This window comes from Suillus paluster, assembly GCF_016628075.1.
Source record: "Suillus paluster strain FC165 chromosome Unknown EDB91scaffold_16, whole genome shotgun sequence".
NCBI classification, from domain to species: Eukaryota; Fungi; Basidiomycota; class Agaricomycetes; order Boletales; family Suillaceae; genus Suillus; species Suillus paluster.
In genome coordinates, this window is record NW_024537576.1 from 320131 (window position 1) to 332900 (window position 12770).

A 12770-nucleotide genomic window follows, 5' to 3' on the forward strand; every position below is an offset into this window, starting at 1 on the left:
AGTCTTGACATGTATAAACGCTTGTAAACACGACGTAAATTCTCACAACAAGTGACATTCACGTGATATTCAATCAGACTGTTTCTTATCAACAAAAGATGGAGCTTAAGCCCCGAACGCCAAGGTCCTCCCAGTGATTCATCTTCACGGCAGACCTTGAAGGAAATCTGGCTAGTGACTGCGAAAGGGCACTCCACAGTAAGTCTGACGCCACCTCTAATTCTATACTCGTCGTTAAGCGGTAAGAGAACAGTTCCTACTTCCGATTCAAGGGGCTGAGAATCCACGGAGAGAAGAACGAAGACAGGCGCGAACTTTGATAATTGAATCGACATGCATATGTCCTGATTTGAGTATTTGACTTGACTGACGGGAACAACAGGGCGGTAAAATAGTAAACCCTCCTTCACACCCTATATCAATGGTCCGTCCACTCCGCTCACACTCCCTTTATCATACCAGAGTCCTTCATATTGTTCTTTGTGTGATATGGACGCCCAGGAACCTAAATCAGTCAGTAACAATGTAGGACCGATCGAAACGAGCCATGTACTGACCTTCGGAACATCATTAGGCCTAACTCGACCCATCAGCCGGGCAATCTATACCAAGGAAGGCGAGCTTCCCTGCCCCTCGACATCGTAGTAATAGGATGCTGGTCTAGGAGGCCTCTCTGCTGCATACTGCCTCGCACAGGCAGGTCACAAAGTCACTATCTTGGAAGCAGCACTAGCCATAGGCGATGTAGGCGCTGGCATTCAAGCCAGCCCCAACGTCTCACGCCTCCTGATACGATGGGGTCTTCGCCCACGTCTTGAGGAACTTGGCGTCAAACCAGAAGCTTTAAGCATTAGACGTTGTGAGTTACGTTACTTTAAAGTGTCCTGGCGACCTTGCTTGATGCCAATCTCTAGGGACCAACAATGAGGTTGTAGGGTGGACGGAGTTTGGTGATGCGATGGACAAGGCATACGGTGCCCCTTATTACCACATACACGTTGAGTCCTCCCCTTAATACATCAATTCTCCCTGACCAGGCTAGAATAGCGAGCTGATTTCCACCGTATACTCTACGAAGCTACTGAGCCACACTGCAACATCCGTGTCGGTTGTCGCGTTGTGTCTTTGGACCCGTCGAAACCTAGCTTGACTCTCGCTTCTGGGGAGGTCGTATATACTGACCTGATCATCGGTGCTGACGGAGTCAAGAGCACCACCCGGGAATATGTGGTCGGCGGGCCCGATAAACCCAAGGCTACGGGAGATGCTGCTTACAGAGCCATCATCCCGACCGAGAAACTCCTGCAGGACGATGACCTGAAGGTGCTGGTGGAGGAGACGGACTCGATCATATGGATGGGTCCTAGAGGTCATATGGTCGGCTATAATATTGTAAGTCGCTGTTCGATCAACACTAGTCAAAAAGGGAGCTAAAGCATCAACTGGACAGCGTGCCAAGAAAGAATATAACGTCGTCATGATACACCCTGATGAAACCGAAGGGGGCGTGGAATCGTGGACTGCTGCAGGTAACGCGGACAAAATGAAAGAGTACTACAAGGGGTGGAACATCACGTCAGTAACTCCATTTTAATGCTTACCTTGTGCTCATACTCTAGTGGCGCGGGACACAGTGTCGAAAAGCTCCTGGCGCTTGTTCCGTCAACACTCGATTGGAAGTTGATGGACCGAGAACCACTGCCTAGGTGGATTCACAAGGATGGCAAGTTGGCCTTGTTGGGTGACTCGTGTCACCCGATGCTGGTTTGTGAATTCCCGACATAAATAGTGCATACTGAGTGTCATATCCCCTAGCCCTACCGCGCGCAAGGGTCAGCCATGGCGGTAAGGGGGAGTATCAACAGAAAAACAAGCACTGACATTAGAATCTATCTAGGTTGAAGATGCTGCCGTCTTAGGCAACTTATTTTCGCATTGCTCGGACCGCTCGCAGATCACGCCACTGCTCTATGCCTACCAAACTCTCCGGTACGAGCGTGCCACAGCGACACAGACGTCCTCAAGCCTAAACCAGCACATATTCCACCATCCCGATGGGCCAGAGCAAGAGGAGCGTGATAACGAAATGCGCATGGCTATGGAGGATGCGTTCCGCGTTGCGCGCGGTGAGAAAAGCACGCTTGTGCTAGCAGGCAATGCGAACCAGTGGGCTGATAAGGAAAAGAGCAATATTCAATTTGGGTACGATGCGGATGAAGAGGCGGAAAAATGGTGGCTCGCGAATGGGGATAAGCTTATGACCCTCGTCCCTTCAACCGAGGCGGCGAATTAATGTTGGTGGCGGCGCGAAGCCCTGTAATTTTATACATATGCAACATTCTCTGATCTTGAAGCTGCGATTGCATGTTATAGACTTGGCAGTGGTAGTTAGTAAGTGTGCCCTGTCGTATGAAACAAATACTAGACCTCTGTTAACTGGGGTCAATGGCCTCTGGTTTGATGTTCGTAGCTAGTCACCCCTAACCAGATCAACAGCCGTGGAACTCTTCGTACTAAGGTTCGTGGCGCGAGATAGTTGTTGTGGATCTTCCGTTCGATAACGCACGTCGCAGAGCCGTCACGGTGGGGGCCAGAGCAAACATAACCCCATGCTCATCGTGAGGCCTTAGTGACAGAGTTGGATCGGAACGCACAAGCTCGCACAAGGCCTGAGGTGAGGGTGTTTTTCCAGGACGGTGTCAGAGAAGTGCTACGTGGCGAATGAGAACATGGAGCTTGTCACAGAGGGAACAAGCACCCTGCATGTATATACTACTACATACGCCGATCTGTCCGTAATATCGTATGTCGGCACCAGAGATTCCGTGCTTCGGACGATAATCATGAGTCGATGGGTATATTGAGCGCGTGAAGTCTGGCGCGCATTTGGCGCACAACTAAATGAAGATCAACCTGATTCTGATGGGGACTTTGAAGTTTGAATCACTGGTTGCAAAGAGAAGAGTTGCAAAGGCGAACATGATTACCCGGTTGCTACTCAGGCCTCAGGGCCCATGCTGCCATATGATGGTCATTCACCAATTATGCCGCACTGGCAGGGGTGATTCATCTTACATATATTTTGACGTATGCCGATGGCAGTAGTAACACACGTGAGTTCTTTGTTGCGTCGTCAGAATGGGCAATTTGGCGCCTCAAACATTGCGACGTCCAGACATGCGAATTAACCACGGTGGTCAGCGTCTAGATCTCTGACGAAGCGCCACCGCAAGAGGGTCGTCTTAGTCAGCAGCTGAGAATGACGCAGGCAAGGCGTGGGACTGCACTCTCACTTTGCTTTCACTTGACACCATGTTGTCCATCGCAAAATCTGCTCTACGGCCCTCTCTGGCTCGCGCATTTGCCGCTCCTGCTACCAGCGCATCTCTCCACACTCTTCCGGACCTGCCTTATGCTTACAATGTTCGTGTCTTTGTCATATATGAGCGCGGAGGACGTACCTGAAGCTTGATGGTTTAGGCTCTTGAGCCATACATCTCCGAGGCAATTATGAAGCTTCATCATACTAAGCATCACCAGACTTATGTCAATGGACTTAATGCTGCGGAGCAATCGTATGCCCAGTCACCCTCCGTCCGGGAGAAGCTTGCCCTACAGTCGGCACTGAAATTCAACGGCGGCGGTAGGCTCCATGCTGCTTGGCTTGAAACTTGATTTATATGTTATTTAGGACACATCAATCATTCGCTGTTCTGGAAGAATCTTTCGCCCGCCAATGTTGACGGTGGCAAGCTTGCCGACGGTCCTCTGAAAAAAGCCATTGAACGTGACTTCGGATCTGTGGAAGAATTCAAGAAAAGGTTCAATGCTGCAACCGCAGCTATTCAGGGCAGTGGGTGGGGATGGCTCGTAAGACATCTTATTGTATGATGTTACGTTATTGACATTGGCCTGCAAAGGGATTCGACTCTACCACAAAAATGCTCGACATCGTTACGACCGCCAACCAAGATCCTTTACTTTGTATGTGGGCGTGTAAGTCCGAATGGACAAGCTCTGACATATTTACGCAGCTCATACACCTATTATCGGCGTTGACATTTGGGAGCACGTAAGTGTGAATGATTATTAGACTACGACAACGCCACTGACGTCGACCATCTTTAGGCTTTCTACTTACAGGTATGCAATAATATGACAATTAATTCAGTGGTACTTTCATATTGACTTCTCTTCGCTTAACAGTACCAAAATGTCAAGGCAGATGTACGCGTCTCTTCCTCCATTCGATGATCACGGCTAACGTACATGTAGTACCTCACTGCAGTTTGGAACGTCATCAACTTCAAAGAGGCAGAGAAAAGGTTGGTCGAGGCTACCAAGTAGTTCACTTGGTCTTTTTTGCGTCGTTGCATAGTAAAATTGTGTCACGCAATGTGATGTTCTTCTCATTCTTGAAATACACGTTGGAGCTGCAAGTTGAAATGTTGTCCTCTAACGAAATTCAACTACTTCAAGATCTGATGGGACACGTTATATGTTGATGGGTTCTCTGCTAGAAGAGTACTTATTTCAGGTGTATTCCGTGACTGTCACGCGAAGAAACCTCGAACCTGGATGAGGACCCGGTAAGCTCAACACAATTCAGACTATAACAGAAAATTTTCAAGATAGGGGAATGGGCTCGTGGTTTGTCGAAGCAGCGTTCGAATTAAAGCATCCATCTTCGATGGAAAAACTCTTACATGTACCCAAATTCCACAGGACGCCCAGTCTATAATGACTCTCCTGATGTTGAGCAGAGCTATTTCAAGTTGCATCTGCAGCGAGTCGTACGACAACTGCCTCCGCCTCATGATCCGCCAGCCTGCTCTTTGCTCGTGTTCAAGTGCGGGTTCAAAACACCTGTCCTGCAGTTGTCTACTGTGTTTATTCACTGTGGGCATTTGCGCGGTTTGTTTGCTAGCAAACTGACGAATTACTTCGGTTCAATCCGACGCTCGGTAAACAAACCGGCCCATCGGATGACTAGTCATGTCGTGAATGTTTCTGCAGGGTCCTATCACATCTACATGGGATGGGCCCTGCCCAAGATTACGCTGTAAGTCCTGGACACTTCTCGACCCTTTGTTCTACAAGTGACTGAAAATAGGGTCCTTGACCATCGACAATGACATTCATCGCTGTTTGGTTCAAACTTGCCCAAGCAGGCATGGTCTCTGACGGCAATAGGCCTTGAGGCTTGATGGATATTTGTCCACGATTGACAGGCGCCCTTATCGCTATGTTTCTTCGGTTCACGATGGCAAATACAGCATTGGTCACGATATCAATCAGTTGCTTTTGGGTACCCGCGGGTGGGTCATCTATCACCCTCTGTACAAAGTGGGTTCCTTATCCCCACGTCTGTTGCGATTGAGGAAACTAGGCCGTTCCCGACAAGTATGTGGTATATACGATACATTCGACTCGCAGAACGTGTATATAGATAAGCGGCATGTTCGAGCATCCTCTTCCTGTGCCTCGCGATCCGCGCCGCCCCCTGGCATTATCCCCTCTCGCGCTCCCTCGAACCTATGGTTACTTATTCTTACTTGATCATGAGCTATGGAGGAATTTTGGTATGTAATCTTATAGGTGGCTAAATATAGCATTAGTCATTTCTCATCCAGCCTGATATGACTGGCGTCACCACTAGTATGAGTTATGCAGAGTGTGCATCTCGGGCCACCTTCCACATCGCTCTAGCTTTCCTCTGGAGACACTAGTAGTAGCAGAGGCCCTCGCAGCCTTTCCCTCCATGTGTTGCGGCAGGCTTGCGGTAATGGTGCTAGTTTGGACTTTGAACTTAATACTACTTAATATAGACCATACGAAGGGCTAAGTTATTCAAGTTGCTGTATGACAGCCAGAACACACGCCACAGCACCGCGGCCGCGGGACAGGCTCAGCTCTATCACAATACTTCAGCATGCACATAACCGAGAGGCATTCGTCCAGGGACGGCCTTTGTTCAATATTGCGCGCCGCCGGGTAAGCAGTACCCCCTGCCAGATCTACAAAGCTAAGCGCGCCAGTTTGATCCAAACTGCACTCCCCGTTTAGGACTAGGCCAGTGACCTCCATCGTACACTCAGGCTCTTCACCAATGAGAGCTCTCGCTTAAAGTTGACGAAAACTAGGGATTGTCAACGTAAAGAGAGGCTCTCTCAGATGTGGCGTCGCATACAGGTGGCGGGGGTGGCGCCGTCGGTACGATCTCATCTTATCCGATCACGGATATGACGACAAACCCGATCTATATTCCCGAGCACGCTATGCAAGTAGCTTCTTGACAAAGGCACTAACAGGGTCTGAACGTTGAACACCCAGCTGATGAAACCACAGATGAATTGCGTCACCACCAACTGATGGTGGCGGAAATGTAGTCGATCATTATGATGAATAGCTTGGTGAACCCTTCATGTCGGACGTTTTCATCGTGCTGCGCTGACTGATAGGGACTAGTAGCGTGTTTCGAATCCCGGGAAATGAGAGATGGGCCTGTGATTTAGCATTCGACTTTATACGTGACAGTGTGGTCAGTCAGGAACACACAAACGCTTGCTCGTGCAATGATTATGGTTTTAGGTGAGACCTCCACATGTATGGTGGGTGACGCTTGATCTCATAGCTCGGCGCTCAGGAGTTCAAGACTTGTTTCATGGGATGAAACGTTAAACCCTCGATCGAGCGTTATTCCTCGTTCGGAGGTCAACTCTGCTCTTGACAATTGATTGGCGGAGAACCGGCGCTTGCATACTAGTAGTAGGTGGTCTTTCTAGGGCTGACAATTTTCACCTGACGAGGTCTCATAATGTTTGATTGGATCGGATGTGATTTCATCCATATTTCATATTCGAGTTATGCAGTTCTTCCTAGTTCTTCCCGAACTTTCCGCACGAAGCAAGCGCATGGTTGCAACATGGTTGAGACATAATATGTACGTGTCATTTAGTTGTATTCCTCCATGCGCCCTCGGCCACAAGTGGTTCGTTGGGCGACAACACCGGAGAGAAGATGGTTGTGGTAAGAACACCTTGTTTCATGAGCGTTTGAACCAACACCCCTGGATTGTGCTCAACGGCAGAGACCAGCGCATTTCGAGGAGGGAAGCCCGCCCCCCTTTAGGCCGGTGAGCGGCTGGACATATTGTATCATATCAAACATGACGCCTACAAACACCGCACACAGTGCATGTCCCTGTACTTTGGTACGCACGCAGGCCAATCACTCAGTCGTTTCCAGTACGTTCAATCTGCGTCCCGTGGCTCGCGGGATAAGTCGCACACATCCTTCGTTCGATGAGTCGAAAATTAACGGATCAAAATCGTCAAACAACGATGAAACAGAGCGAAAGACTATGTAAAGGCTAAAAGTGGCAAAAGTAAACAAAATTCGAACATTCACGTTGTTGCTCACCGATCAGAATAAGGTGGAAGAAGGCCGAACGCAACTTGATCACTCGCTGCTATGGAATGACCAGGGCGATGATAGCCGGAATTGTTATTCCGATGGTGTCGAGGTCATCATCAATCTCCATTTTGCTGCCCTGACCCCAAAGACACGTAGGCACACAGATTTGCCACAGATCGATCCCGCCGTCCGAGACCCCGAATCCTGAATCATCGTAATAATCATTCAGGCCCTTGTGCTCGGATGGTAATGGCACCGTCATCAATGACGGCAGACAGGTTGTTTGCAGATTGAAACATGTAGTCGTGTGCTGCTAGCGCGTGGACCCCGCATCTTTGGCATCCAAGAATTCAATGCAACTTGTAGGTTTCGACCTGACGGGGAGGCATGGATGAGTACGAAGATATGCGAATTTGTGCGCAAGAAGGCTAGAGGATGTGTGTGTCCGAATCGCCGCCGACAAAGTGTTCCACGTATATTGACCGAGTGGGAAATCGGGATTCGGAATAATGGTTTAATTTGTAAGCTTGTTCAAGTCTCGAGTCTCGACAGGTTCGTCGTCCAGTAGCAATCACACCGCCAGTACTTCAAGTTGTTATTGCATTGCAGTTCACCGAAAAGAAGGCTCTAAAACCACGTTGGTGACACGTTACTGCCTCGTGTTCTTCTCATGCCGTTCATACATCCCGGCAGCTGCTCTTAATGAAAAGTCTAGTCGATGGGCGCTGTCCCTTGTCTTTCTCGCTGTAGTGCGGCGCAAAGCACAACCGAGCCTTGTCAGCATCCGCGTTTGAAGTTGCAGAAGTTGGGCCAACGCTTCTGTTCCCGTCACCCTTAGGTCTAGATTCTTCTTAGGTGACAACACTGTGCAATGTCAAGAAGAGTTAGGTCGTCGATCTCCTTTAACATCGATCTCCTTTAATCCATCAAGGAGATCGAAGAATGAGATCAAGGTTCTGGGATTACACAACGTGAGCATGGCCTTGCCGGCCCAAACGTCGCAGACATGTTCGGTGAGCCGTTCCGTTCACTTCGCAATAAAGGATGTCCCAGAATTCCATCATGCATCCTCATTTGCTCAGAGCACCACTCAAACCAGGTTAGAACAAACTGATATGTCAGCAGGTTTTACACTCTTCTTATCTCCAAGACACCCACCAGTTGCCGAAAGATCGCAACTATGCGAAATCAATCAAGGGTGTCAATGGGTCATCCTTCACGTGTAACGCGTGATGTGATACTAGCGACCATGATGGTGTGGGCGTCGCCTCCTCAATTTATGTCTTTTCATACACTTTCGTTTAAGAAGGCCAACTTCGGATAGGACTGATGTGAGGACCCCTCCCTTTTGGTTTTGGATAAGAAGAGAGCCAGATCGTCTCTCCTCCTTCACCTGTAGCCCAAGGACCCATCCTCAGCAAGTCTGAGCTGTATATTCTGTGCAACACTGTTTTCATAGTCATCATGCAACGATACGCATCCCTTCCACCACAATTTTACCTTCAGGATCTGGCCGCCATCACGGGTCGGGTCTGCGAGCTCAGAGCCAATCCTCACCAAGCAGAGGCCGACCGTGCAGCGCGCTCGTGGTTCAATCAGTGTGTATCGTTTATCATCCGCGGGTTATATTTTGCTCTAACACAGAGTTTCAGAATAAGTGTGTACGATGATAGGAAGAAGTCAAAGTTTCTTAACTACGGCAAATTCGACCTCTTTGCAACACTCAGCTTTCCAGATGCCGACTGCATGCATCTTGAAACTTGTATCATGTTCTTTCTTTGGGCTTTCTCGGTAAACGAGCTTGACTCCCGTGATTCGTGTGGTTCTATCAGCTCACATCCTGGATTGCAGACCGACGACCTTTCTGATGAAGGCGACCTACAGTCAAAACCTGACGCAGTGCAAGCTGGACATGACATCTCTGTCAGTGTGTACACCAACCCAGATGGTTCCCGCCCACAGTATCCATATGCTGCTATGTTATACGAGTGCGTGTTTTCGTCGCTAAACCCTGTGACGTAACTTATACGTGTTATCCAGCCTGCTCACGCGATTCCGTGAGACATCTACCACTGGCGCCTACCATCGGCAAGTCAACTCTGTTTAACTTGAGGACAATTCTGATGTGGGAGCTCGCTCAGATTCATTAGGGCATTTGAGGCATGGAGTAGCTCCCAAGTAACACAATCTCGCAACCGTTCTCAAGATCGAATGCCCTCGGTCGACGAATTCATTCTCATGCGTCGTGCGACTATCGGCGGCGCTCTTGTTGAAGGTAAGAATACTTTACAGCCTCGGCGTTACATGTTGACGACAATTTCTCCTTAGCGATGGTTGAGTATTCGCTTGACCTGGATCTTCCGGACATTGTCTTTGAGAATCCCATCATTAAAGCGATGTCTGACGCGACAACTGACCTTATGACATGGCCTAATGTTTGTCGTTAATTTATTTGGTCCCTTAACTTAGAGGGCTGACGTTCACTCTTGGAACAGGACCTTTGTTCTTTCAATGTAAGGAAATTAAATATCGATCAACGAGACCATACTGACTTGTTCATTCCTTCTCAGAAAGAACAATCTGACGGCGACTACCAAAATCTTGTATTCTGCATCATGCATGAACGCGACGTCGGCTTGCAGGAAGCCATCAATATCCTCACCGAGATGTTAAATGAACGCGTGAACGACTATATCAAGTTCAAGAGTCAGCTACCGTCGTTTGGTGCTGATGTGGATGCCGAGCTGGAAAGATACCTTCATGCGTTGGAAAACTTCGTGCAGGGGACCGTGCTGTGGTATTATCTCAGTCCGAGTAAGTACCGATCGTCGCCTTCTTGACAGTGAGCTTGACATGGCCTGTTGTACAGGGTACTTCCGCGGCGTTGATGTCACAAATCGCGAGAACCTCGTTGTGCCACTTTTTGAGAAAGGAGCATTCTAACGCGTGACATGTCTTGTTTTATTTTGTTAAATAATTGCTCACTATGCGGAATTGTCTCATAACACATCGTTGTTGTACTACTGGATGTACTCACTACCCACAATTAATGGTCTGTTTGTCTTTGTTCAGCGGGCGTGTTAGGATCGTTTCGTGTGTAGTGATCCATCTAGAGTCCAGATCTGAACTTCTTCCATGCGCCCATATAACGTCGCATAGATATTTCATTGCATGGCCGCGCGGCAACTGCCAACATTGCTTTGTCAGGACTCAGGAGAACCAGTTACCAGAGAACCTCACCATTTAAAGCTTGTAATCTTCACAATCTCACAAATGCCAACGTGACATATGTGTATATACACTGGTTAAGAAGTGAGCTGTCATCGTTGTACCACTTTCGCGCTACCTCGCACTTAAGCTACCCAAGTCTAGATGTACCCCAACTGGATGTTCGAAGATCAACTGATCAAGGATCAGGCGATCACGTACTATTAATCCGAAGTTATGTTATGAACTCTACCGCATGGCAGGACTTTTCAATACTCTGCTTCTGGGGTCTTTGGGTTGTTCCTTCAAGCTTACGGGATCCAAAAGGGACCAGTCTGCTTAGTGCAGTTTGTAGTATGTAAAAAATTGGCAGGCGCAGAAACCTCGATTGGAACATCTGGTAATGGATTAAAAATAAGTGTGTTTGCAGTGCCTTTCCTCGTGTCCATCCGACTTAAGCTTTGAAACGCTGCATCCGCTAACGTACTTGCAAGTCGTGCGACTCGGAGTTAAGTACTAGTGACAAGCGATCAGCCCATATGACGTCTCTTGGTATGTCTCGCAATTTTACTTTCATCACCCTGGCCATCTCTTTGAACTAACCTTGACCGTTTATGTCCCTACACCATAATACATCCATATTGCCGCACAAGCGGCTGCCAGTTGATTGGTACGTTATTTCAAACGCGACCTTGGCTCGCAGTAGCCAATCATAATTTGCAGGTCCCCTCTTGCACTCTGAATCAAGAGGGTTTTTCAACGATCCGTTGTGGATCGTAACGAACAGATCAATATTGTGCGCATCGGTAGTTGCCCTATACAGGTTTCCCGTGCAAGCTCTTGACGTACCCATCTTCCAAGGACCTTGCCTAAACTGCCGCAGACATTTTTTTTCATGCTGCTCATCTCTCGCGCGACTTTGAAATTATGCGCAGGCGGGATCCGGAACGTCCGTTAAAGGGTTAGGACTTTCTCGCGTACGTGCCCCGTTGTAATTTTGATTCGCAAGCAAGGCTGACAAACTCGCGACCAAACTCGTGGCTGGACAAGATCCTGAAATTTACATTGCGTCAGTGCGGTTAGGTGCGAGGCCTCCGGCTTGCAGGCACCCTTATGCGACTCTATACTAGTTCGTCTTGTTGTTCGGGTTGGAAATATACACTATGGTATGTTTGTTAGTTCGGATCGGATCGTGCATACTTCATCCTTTTTTTGGATTCGCAGGGCCCAAGGTGGTGGATTGAGACATTCCTCCCGGACCCTAACGCGCTAGAGGCTGCCAAACTGCGAGATCGTATGTTTGTAAGTACCTGTTCAGCACAAAGTTGCACATATGGAAAGCACTCACACGAGTGCCGATGTTCCGAGCGTGCTCACTGTTGTATGTGATACGGCAGCCTGACGTTGGCATATCCACACTGGAGTTTGCAGGTCTTTTCGGTTCCTGTGCAACGATGCTATTTAGACTAAAATTCTCAACGTGTTGCCTAATGAACTTGTGTGTCTCGTGGATGATCTAATTTAGCGAAGCTTCCCTGCTGTGCCTTTCGTCGCTCTCATCGCGGGGCCGCTACTGTTGACTTGTGATATGGTCCCACATTAGTGAGCTGACCGCGTATAGCCACACACCGTTGCGTACTAATGGTGCAACATTCTTGCTTCTCATTCCGTCATTAAAAGGAAAGTCTGTCTTTCTCATCGTCTGATAAGGAGAGTTGGTTCTCAGACAGAAAGATATCGTAACTCATATTCTTTTCGCTTATTCTCATTTATAGTCGCACAATTATAATTGCACCGGGCAAAATCATATACCGTCCCGACACGCTAGCGCTTGCACCATTCAGAGATCCCTATTATTGCTTGGGGGGGTTTCGGTGCAGTTTCTACGGTCAAAAGCTACAACGGATCCTTGCCAACGTCATCGGATATCAAACAGGTTAGTTCACTCCTAGTGTCCTAGTGAGTCCCCCAGTCTATCCCTCAGCTGTTCTCTCGATCTGTTATCAAAGTGTTCGAGATTTTCTAATAGGAGGGGTTTAAGTCATCATGCGTCAGCAGCATTTCTTCTAGTCAATAGTATATACTCAAGCACCGCGTTTCTTTACTGAGTCTTTAATGCCACTTATGTAGTTCACTCTCTCGACTCT

General features: G+C 48.3%; 3 protein-coding genes across 3 annotated transcripts; all 3 read left to right on the forward strand.

The window, feature by feature from the left end:
- Positions 1-489: 489 nt before the first annotated feature.
- On the forward strand, positions 490-2293 carry EDB91DRAFT_1236537 (uncharacterized protein; the record flags this gene model as incomplete). The annotated part of the gene is made up of 8 exons (XM_041321472.1): positions 490-517; positions 665-859; positions 915-997; positions 1048-1392; positions 1451-1575; positions 1635-1764; positions 1816-1845; positions 1898-2293. The coding sequence occupies 8 exons, from the start codon at positions 490-492 to the stop codon at positions 2291-2293; spliced, it is 1332 nt and encodes a 443-aa protein (XP_041178960.1).
- Positions 2294-3234: 941 nt separating this feature from the next.
- On the forward strand, positions 3235-4560 carry EDB91DRAFT_1328339 (Mn superoxide dismutase). Its single transcript, XM_041325278.1, has 8 exons — positions 3235-3423; positions 3481-3643; positions 3692-3870; positions 3921-3984; positions 4035-4072; positions 4129-4143; positions 4207-4227; positions 4276-4560. Exons 1-8 carry the CDS (start codon positions 3313-3315, stop codon positions 4345-4347), a joined length of 663 nt encoding a protein of 220 aa, XP_041178961.1. The 5' UTR covers positions 3235-3312; the 3' UTR covers positions 4348-4560.
- A 4011-nt stretch (positions 4561-8571) lies between these two features.
- On the forward strand, positions 8572-10406 carry EDB91DRAFT_194452 (isoprenoid synthase domain-containing protein). The gene is made up of 9 exons (XM_041326388.1): positions 8572-9014; positions 9069-9207; positions 9268-9404; positions 9457-9504; positions 9558-9691; positions 9745-9851; positions 9912-9929; positions 9987-10230; positions 10286-10406. The coding sequence occupies exons 1-9, from the start codon at positions 8881-8883 to the stop codon at positions 10357-10359; spliced, it is 1035 nt and encodes a 344-aa protein (XP_041178962.1). The 5' UTR covers positions 8572-8880; the 3' UTR covers positions 10360-10406.
- The last annotated feature ends 2364 nt before the right edge of the window (positions 10407-12770 follow it).

Excerpts from the sequence above, each read along its gene's own strand:
- EDB91DRAFT_1328339 (XM_041325278.1), top strand. The coding sequence starts at position 3,313 with ATGTTGTCCATCGCAAAATCTGCTCTACGGCCCTCTCTGGCTCGCGCA. Across the intron at positions 3,424-3,480 it reads ACCTGCCTTATGCTTACAAT|GCTCTTGAGCCATACATCTC; the intron begins GTTCGTGTCTTT and ends TTGATGGTTTAG. Across the intron at positions 3,871-3,920 it reads GCAGTGGGTGGGGATGGCTC|GGATTCGACTCTACCACAAA; the intron begins GTAAGACATCTT and ends TGGCCTGCAAAG.
- EDB91DRAFT_194452 (XM_041326388.1), top strand. The coding sequence starts at position 8,881 with ATGCAACGATACGCATCCCTTCCACCACAATTTTACCTTCAGGATCTG. Across the intron at positions 9,505-9,557 it reads ACCACTGGCGCCTACCATCG|ATTCATTAGGGCATTTGAGG; the intron begins GCAAGTCAACTC and ends GAGCTCGCTCAG. Across the intron at positions 9,692-9,744 it reads CGGCGGCGCTCTTGTTGAAG|CGATGGTTGAGTATTCGCTT; the intron begins GTAAGAATACTT and ends ATTTCTCCTTAG.